We start from the raw sequence: 9,224 nt of genomic DNA on the forward strand, positions 1-9,224 counted from the left end.
CATACTAACATTATGCACAATATTTTGCTTATGTATCTATGTATTTTTGCAGGTAAGTAGGCAAGTATGTCAGTAAGTACTTTCGTACAACCTAAGTAGATAATACATGCATATGTATTTAAGTAAGTAGGTAAGTATGTACATAAGCTTATAGGTAAGGACGTAAGGAAGCATGCATGTAAGTACATATTAAGTAAGTATGTACATAAAAGATACATACGTAAGTAAGTACATATTTACATATGCAAGTGAGTAAGTACGTACATACGTAAGTATAACTTCATACATTTAAAGTAATGTTGAGGTGATCTCCAAGCACTATGATCCTCGACATGGCTCCAATGAGTATATTTGATAAGAAAACTTAAAAGAACTTTGGCTTGTCAACTTTATAATGAGCCACATGTTAAAATTTTGGAGAGCTTAGGTTTGTGCATAACATGTGTGATTGAATGGGTAAGTAATAAACCTATGATTCATAAAAGGGATTTCCAAAATACACCATTAGATTCATAATCCTCATAAAATTCAAACTTTAAGATTGATAAGTTGTGTGGGTGGCAATTAAGCAAAATCATATGAGCAACTTTTTGTAAATGCAAAAAATCTTGACATCATTGGCCTTTTTCAAAATTTTGATGATTCATAAAGCGAATTTCCAAAATACACCATTAGGTTCATAATCCTCATAAAATCCAAACTTTAAGATTGATAAGTTGGTGTGGGTGGCAACAAAGCAAAAGCATATGAGCAACCTTTAACAAATGTGAAAAATCTCAATATCGTTTTTTGACTTTTTGGCCGATTCTGAACGCAGAGATCTTGTGGGGGGGGCACCGATATACCCTTAGTGGAGGTATTGCCAAAAACAAAAAGCACTTGGATTCTAAACGCAGAGATCTTATGGGGGGGGCACCCATATACCCTTAGTGGAGGTATTGCCAAAAACAAAAAGCACTTGGAAAGTCACTTGGATATTATAAGAGTTCCACGACAAAACAAGAGTGCACAAATGCGCATGGGTAGTGTCTCCTAGTAGCACATGCTTTTGGATGCAAAAGAGAAAGCAAACTATTTTTCAAAGGGAGTTGGGCTATCTGAAGGCAATTTTTGTAGGATGGTCTCCATAAATGGCAATTTGAAACACACAAATTAACTAAAATTTTTAAGTAGAAAATAAAAAAGGCACTATAGTCTTCTGAGAAGACCTAGCTTTAAAAAGAAGAAAAGAAAAAGAGAACACCCAGTTAGGTTGAGAGCCCGTTCAGGCCTATGTATCTCTAACGACATCGGTGCAGGAGGTGGGGTGCTGTGTGGTAAGGGACACATAGCCTGACCTAGACGGAGGTTCGTGAGGGCTCTACGGTGGGGTTGGAGGCGCAAGAGCCGATACGAAATGTGTGTGTGTGTTTGTATTCTGATATTTAGGATAGCAAGAAGATAGAGGAGATAAAGGATACCTAGCCACTCTCTTCTAAAGAGGAAAGATGTTAGCCAAAGAATAGGTATAAGGGTAAGTATAAGAATATGTATTAAGAAAGATAAATACGCTTAGGAGAGCTAAGCTGGTAAGCTTGTTGTCGGGATGCATGTCCGACAATACTCACTTCTTGAGCTCAGCATCATCTTTTTCCTTCGCTGATTCCAATCGATCTTGCTTTCCTCCCCCTTCTCTCATTTCCCCAAGTTGCCCTTTGCTGGACCCATGACAAAGGCCTCGCTTAAAGCTTCTTATGACGCTTCCTCCCACACTGCCAACTCCACCCTTGCCCTCACTGTTGGGGATGTCAAGCTTAAGGCCTCTTGTTCCGATCGCACTTTTGAAGAGCTTCCCAGCCTCTCGGGCGTCTCTTTGGGGATTGAGAAGCCTGGACTCTTCATCGCCGACTACGATCTTCACAAGAAGGTGCATTCTCCTGCGAGATCGACTCGAGACCCATAAGTTTCTATGGAACAGCGAAATAAATTGCCTAACAAGCACACAGAGAGAGAGAGAGAGAGAGAGAGAGAGAGAGAGAGAGAGAGAGAGAGGCTGCCACACAGCCGCCTGGCATTTGCTGTGGTGGTGACCAATTGGCGGACGAAGCCCATCAATGGTCTCTGCAGCCTTCCAGGACTGAAGCATGCCATGGTCAAGGATTTCCGAAGGCACATGTGAAAGTCAATGCTAGGCCATCCATTTGCTCTGACCTGTACTCTGTGTGAAGCCATCGCAGAAGAATTAAGATGAGCCAAACAGCGAAAGAATGATTGGGTTATTAGATCCACCTGGACCTGCATTGTTGTATAGAACAACTTTGGGCAGCGTGTTCTTGGATTATCTAGACATTTTTTCAGCCATACTGACATGAAAATTGTCTATTCCGTAGGTGATGGTTTTTTCAACCTTGTGGGTCTGGATCCAAACTGATAATTTTTTCCTTTCAACCAAAAGAAGCGTGTATAGAAGCTTGGAATACATGATTCAGCTTTTTGTGAGTGCGGAAGAAAGCTGGCTGTCCTGCAGCCCAACTCGTAGAAATCCCAGGAGTACCCTGGAAGCTGGTGCCAACAGCCAAGGGCGGTATACAACCAGCACATACACAGATAGGTGAAAATGTAAAAAATGCCTACAAGCTATGCCTAGCAGAATCATTCACGCCTTTCAGCGAGTCTTCGTGAACCCTCTAGCTTGCAAGGTATAGATGATATCATGCCACACATAGACAAGGGTGAAGGCAGGTTAAGGTGGTAACTAGTTGGGCGTGTGCCAATCATTCTAGACTACTAACCCCCAAGTTGGGCCATAGGTTCAACCCAACTTGGGGTGTAGGCAAAGAACTAAGGAACAGGCGCTGTAGACGACCTATTGTTGCTTTGGCTGAGTCGGCTTGCTGCTGACATGGCAATATCGGATTGCCTGATGACAGGGCAGTATGATGGGACTGCCTGTGTGGTAGCTTGCATGGCTATGCAGTCCATACCCTTTTTTGCTGCTGTTTGATGCCTTGGTCATTCTGCATAATCAGGACATGGGCTGAAGCATGCCCCCATGACACTTAGAGACATGCTTTTATGTCATTTGCCATAAATTGAGTCTATGCCCTTCAGGTAAAGGGCATCAGTCTAACTAAGGCAATGTTGTTTGAAGCTTCATGCATAATAATAACTTTTAAAGATTGTACTTTTAACTGGTTAAAGATAGGAGAAGTCGTGAGTGGATGAGAAAGATTCAAGGTGGTACCATACATTAGGTACCATATGTACACCACAAGTACTATTACGTGTGCTGTATAGGAAAACAAGTTTAAGGTACGTTAGGTATGAGCCCTTTGTACACTAGTATTTTTTTCCCAGAGAAGTAAGGAGGGGGAGAGATAGGGAGGTGTAACCGGCCTTTGATCGACAAAGGGCAGTGTAACTTTCTCTACTATCTCACAAATCTGAAATACAGCCAACTTGAAACATTGCCATTGTCCACAAACAAAACTCAGAGCATATAACTTCACTGAATAGCATCATTGAACCATTTAAGACAAGGGAGGCTAGAATGCCCCTACTCAAAAGCATGAAGAGTGACACCTGTTGTCCCCAACACTTGGCGCCCCTTGCGGTATTTATTTAATTACTGGTTAGCTCAAATACAAAGGGACTCCCTTCAAGAGCTCACCCGCAGGTGCAACCTAGTACAATGCCAACCTGTGGCTGTGCTAGTGACCAACTCCCAGTGCTATTCTCCTGGTTCCTTTCAGTAGTCATGCATAACACAAGTAGAACAACCTGACAGCATGCCAAGCAATGCATTCACATATATCCAAGCCATTTTTGAACCCAAGGCTAGCCACTGCACCCCCAGGAAGAGAGTATCACAACCAGTGCCCCAATCCTCGTCCGGGCCAATGGCAGGGCATCCAACCTAGCAGAAACTCAGTAGGAATGGCAGTAGCATAGAGTAGACAGAGAAGATGAGAATCCAGCCAACAGAAAGAGCCTGTTTCAAGCCGGAACAGCTCTAGAAGTAGGTTGAATAGCAGACAGCAAACTTTGGTAGGAGGGAGCTGCCTATTAGTGACTTCTAGCACCAGAAAGGATCAAGAAAGTGAGGGTTCAGCAAGCTGAAACAGATCCGCCATGATTGTGACCACTAGAATGGTGATTCCAGCCCACCAGCAACTCTGTTTTCAGTCCGTCTTGCACCAGGCAGAAGCAGGAAGAGAGGCGTCCAAGAATATGGCTTCAGAATCAGGAAAGGAAGACTTTTGTCACGAAGAAGTCGAGAAAAGCTCCAAAAGTGGCCCAGAATGGAGGCAAGCCCTATGTGTGATGCGTGTGGTGACTTGTATACATTGATTATTGCTATTTCTTTGTTGCCCTTTGTTGCAAGAATGGTGAGGATGCACTTTGTACCTTTTGTGTTAATTATTTCTTCGTATTTCATCTCGAAATTGTTGTCATAGTATGTTGTGAGCCCAACCCCGTCTGTTGTCGCAAGTGTTTTAGTTTTGGCAATCTCACTTCGTCTGTGCTTTTTGCGTTCGTTTCTTGCAAACATAAAATTGCTGCGTTCCACAGGTATGGGCATTCGAGGATGTCACCTATATGGCTACTGAACCCTCTTGTGTTTAGGCTAACCAAGTCTATCCTCGCAGTGTCCTTGCTCCAGAGATTCGTGTCCTCGAGGTTCCACTAGGAGTCTTTTTTGAGGCGATTGATCTCTCGTAACACTCTAGGGTCCACTTTTATATTGTGTTTCTGTATAGGTGCGAGGAGGCATGGGTTTGCTGGGTCTCTCACCCTCGACAAACCTGTGTAAGTAAGCCCATGTGTTCTAATGCCAGTAGGGTCAAATGCAAGCCTGTCCATTGTCAAGCCTTGGGAACGGTGTAAGTTCTTGCAGATGCTGGTTGTATAGGGAACTGTGTCCTGCTTATACTGTTCAAGCGGTTGTTCCCTATTTGGAACTCCCTTGTTATTTGCAAAATTGATGTTCAAGATTTTGGTGCGTGGTCAAGTCTGGTGTTTCTGATTGATGCACGAGCTTTTGCTCTTGCTGCCTGGTCAGATAGTTTTATCCAAGCTACTGACGGTTTGCTTTCTGTGTTTGACCCTTTGAAGACCCCATCTGCTCCGTTCATTATTCCGTCCTCGATATCAAAATTACCCGAGCAAGTTGTTTGTGTAAGCCTGCTGTTTTTCTCAGGTCTGGAGGCGTTTTGATCCTCTTGCTACATGTTCTGTGCTTGTGGTTGGTTGCCAGTGAAGAAGAGGCAACCAGAGAGATTGCATTTTAGGATGGGACAACAGTTTCCTCAGGCATATGCTTTCTTCAGAATGTCCCTCAAGCAATCTTTATATGATAGTTATGCTGCGAGGGACTTGGATGCTACTAGCCTTGAAGTGTTTTCTGACTGTTTTTGAGTTCTTCCATTAGGCTCTCTTTTGGAGTCTAATGTCATGTACATTGATTTCATGTTAATTTTATAGTTACTGGTTTCACAAAAAAAAAAGCTTGTGGTTGGTTGCTAACGTGCAGGCCTCCTTCGAACGTTTGGAAGATGAGGTCGTTGTGCTCGTCCTTTGCTGCGTTTGTGTAAAAAAGATGTGTTTCGTGCTTGTTTGGAGCAGGCCGAACATAGACACTGTTAAACGCGGCGAGCTCGTGCGCCTACGCGTATTTTGTTTAACATTTCTAGGAGAGGCGTGTTGTTTTGCCTCATCGGTTGCTGAAGCTCGTAGTATCTTATTGTTGTTGCCCAACACGATCCTAGCAACAAGGTCCCCGCTGGTGGTTACGAGATGGGGCTTGCTTCGCAAAAGTCTCCACAGAAAAGGAGGTCTCCTTGGCAAAAGTCTCCACAGAAAAGGAGGTCTCTGCCAAAAGGCTCGCTGTGCCTGTGCCGTATTTCATGCATGCGCATATCTGCTGCCATGAACGTGTTTGCACCAACCATTAAAATTTCATCGATGACCACCAGCTCGACGTTTCTGTAAAGTGCTGACAGTGTTTGTAGCTTATCTGCTGAAAGCGCTGTGTAATTGCTTGTGAGAAGTGGCAGGTGCAGGGCTGCGTGTATTGTGCTTCCGCATATACCTGTTGCTGCTTTCCCTGTGTAGGCTAGTAGAAGCACTTTGGGCAGGTCTGCATCGGTTGTCTCCTTGTGCTAGTATAGCCGTAGCAGCGCTTGCACAAGCAACATTGCTGCAAATGTTTTCCCAGACCCTGTGTCGCCAGAAATGAATAGTTGGAACCTTTCTTCTGGTCTTAGTCTTTTTTTCAACAATATGTCGTCTACAATGCCACGCTGCTCTTTGTTTGTCTGGCGGTACATTTGGTAGTACGCCTTGTTTGTCAAGAAGTTGATTGGATGATGTGTTGTTGCCTTTGGTGTGCTCATGTTGCCCACATTGTGCATTTCTTGTTGCAGGTCGAACTTGTTGGCGTCAAGTGCGATGCTGGATGCCTCCGATGAACTTGTTGTGCTATTAGTCTAAATGTATCTTGTTTGTTGAACCTACCCTCATTTTCCAAGATTTTCTCTTTCCTTTTGGAGTGCATGTCATGCCAAGTAGGGTGTATGCTATCCAACGAATGCTCCACATCTTTGAATGGTAGGTAGAGGAGGCATTTCTCTTTGTAGGGGTCCTCCGGTTTTGTATGCTTGTTGTAGTTGTTGAATAGAATTATCTTGTTGCGCCTCCTTTTTCGCTGTTGCCCTCCTTTGGTGTTATATTCGCTTGTAAAAGTTGCCAAGCACAGGCTTTCTAATGTGTTTGCCCGTTTCATGTGCTTGTTGATTATGTCGTCGAAGAACACTTCTGTGTTGTCTGGTCCAGCAGACTTGAGTTGCGACTGTCTCTTTAGTAAAAGAGTTCGTTCATCTGCTGCGCTTGTGTTTATGTAGATGAATTCTCTTGTTGCGCTTGTGAGCGGTAATGAAAGACATAGGTAAACGGCTTGTTGAGAGCTGATATGTCGTGTGTTGAGTATGGCGTTCCCAACTTTTCGTTCTGGGTCAAGTTATGATTCCATGATTAAGTTGATGTGCCAAATTTACAAGTCTTGATGATGGTACTAAAATTCATAAAGTGGTGAACTGATCCAGGATAAGAGTTGCATTATATTCAGCAATCTTGGAAAAATGTTAACTTTTATAATTTGGCAAATGCAGGCTGCCAGGCTTCAGTTCATGAATTCAGCCAAAGTATATGGTAAACAGGTGAAGCTGACTTACATTCATCCACAAAAGGCAAATGCTACGGTATTGGAAAGCACATTCGCTTTCAATCCAGCAAACAAGCTCACTGGCAAGTACGGCTTCCATTCAGGAAAAGGTTCCATAAAATATTCTTATTTACACAGCTCAGGTGTTACTTTGGAACCTTCCTATGATTTTCACTCGGAGGCTTGGAGCTTTGCCGCGTCTCGCAAATTGCCAGGAGATAACACTCTGAAGGCCACATATGAAACATCTAAAAAAGGGTTGGGTTTAGAATGGAGCAGGGAGTCAAAGGAAACCGGCTTTTTCAAGGTTCGTTGACCTGAACATCCCTTTCTTGCTTAAGTGCAAAGTGAAGTTTTGATTACTTAGAGCCCTGATTCTTTTGGTGTATGTTTTTCTTTTGGGGGAAAGAAAGGTCCTCTAACATTACTGTCTTCAGCCCCTTTTTCTGTTTTGTGTTTATTTGATTCTTTTGTTTTACTCCTCTCTTTTTCTCTCTCTCTCTCTATCTATCTGTGTGCATGTCTGTCTGTCTCTCCCTTCCCTTTTCACTGTTTTCTGTCTTGGAGTTTCTCGTATTTGATTTTGGATTTTTTTGGCTTAATGACTAGGAAACTCTGTATGAACTCAAGAGGTTATTCGTTTTAGGTTCTCTTTGTTACTATTAGTCTCAGGAAATCTTCCAGATTTGTAATTCTGGAATTTTATGTAGTGATAAAGGCAATCTATTGTCTTCTGATCTCTTGCACACCACTGATGCAGGTCTTGTGCACCGTCCACACAAGTGAGAACAAACCTCCTAAGGTTGTGATGGAAAGGACTTGGAACTTTGAAATTTGAAGGTGATTTAAGGGGAAACGTAAGTATTTTCCTTTGGATTCTTCGATAAGGGTCCATATCTTTCTAAATCCTAGCACACTGTTCCTTGCTTTTTGGCCTGTTTGAGAAGGACACAGTTTCTCCTGCATGTTTCCGGTCTTAATTGGTGACCTCAACTATTTCCGTCCATTGCTAGATTGATGTGAACAATTGCCTCTGAGAAAGCCATTGTTGGGCTTTATTGCTTAACATTTTTTTGCAAAATAAAATTATCCTATATTGTCCTCTTAAAAATGTGAGACTTGGGGATTGTTGATCAAGTATTATAATCAATTCTAAGGTAGTCATTTGAGTATTAGAATCAATTTAAGGGTTTTATTTCTGAATAGACATGGGATAATCAGCTTGTGAGCTGTGCTTCGCACACCCTTTATTCAGAGTTGAGTAAGTCTCTCTCTCTCTCTCTCTCTCTGGTCATAGTCCTTGTGCTTCCAATGTTTTTGAAGGTTAATGCCAGATGGTCAAGTTCCCATGTAAACGTACATATTGTTTGACATTCAACTGCAGAACTTTGTTTTTGCCTTCTAGAAAAACTCCTGTTTTGTTTTTCATTACCCATGCAGCTGAATTGTTCGCATGAAGGCATCGTCTTTCTGAGTGACATCGACTGGTAATCTTTAGTCTCTTCCAAATTTAATGGAACAATTTTTTTGCATCTGAAGGCTGTTGAACTGGCAGAAAGTGTATGCCTTTTTTGTATTGCTCAACACTGGAACTGATGGTCTCTTGCTCAAGTCTGGACAGGGAAGCCATTTTGGAAATGAGGGTCTTCTGCAGAAGTTATCTGAAGGAAATTGGCATGTCATGCAAAATTGGTGACTATCAAGCATTCAGTGTATAGTGGCCCACTATAGAGTCTACAGGTACTTGTCCCCTACATTGTAAAGGGCATGTTTGGAACATCAATACGAAAGCAATCTAAATCGGCAAATCAAATGAAGATAAATGGGGGGAAGTCTTCCTAACTTAGCGCCATTAAGAGAAAGGTTACAAGGTTGTGTCTAATTCACAGCTTGCTCTTCTGTATGCACTGTCTTGGAAATATCTGAATACTTCTAGCTCAAGTCCTAGCTTCTTGTACCATGTGAGAACACACAGCAAAAAATAGAATGAACCACAAGATCACACTTGAGAACTGTAGATCCC

At 42.6% G+C, this 9,224-nt stretch overlaps 1 protein-coding gene across 1 annotated transcript; it reads left to right on the forward strand.

The window, feature by feature from the left end:
• Positions 1 to 1,555: 1,555 nt before the first annotated feature.
• Positions 1,556 to 8,690, forward strand: LOC147881022 (outer envelope pore protein 24, chloroplastic-like). The gene is made up of 3 exons (XM_087369843.1): positions 1,556 to 1,906; positions 7,149 to 7,508; positions 7,962 to 8,690. Exons 1-3 carry the CDS (start codon positions 1,706 to 1,708, stop codon positions 8,037 to 8,039), a joined length of 639 nt encoding a protein of 212 aa, XP_087225969.1. The 5' UTR covers positions 1,556 to 1,705; the 3' UTR covers positions 8,040 to 8,690.
• Positions 8,691 to 9,224: the final 534 nt, after the last annotated feature.

The sequence above is a fragment of the Dipteris shenzhenensis genome, chromosome 31 (assembly GCF_047967505.1).
Source record: "Dipteris shenzhenensis isolate YYH24624 ecotype China chromosome 31, Dip_SZ_1.0, whole genome shotgun sequence".
In the NCBI taxonomy this organism is placed as follows: Eukaryota; Viridiplantae; Streptophyta; class Polypodiopsida; order Gleicheniales; family Dipteridaceae; genus Dipteris; species Dipteris shenzhenensis.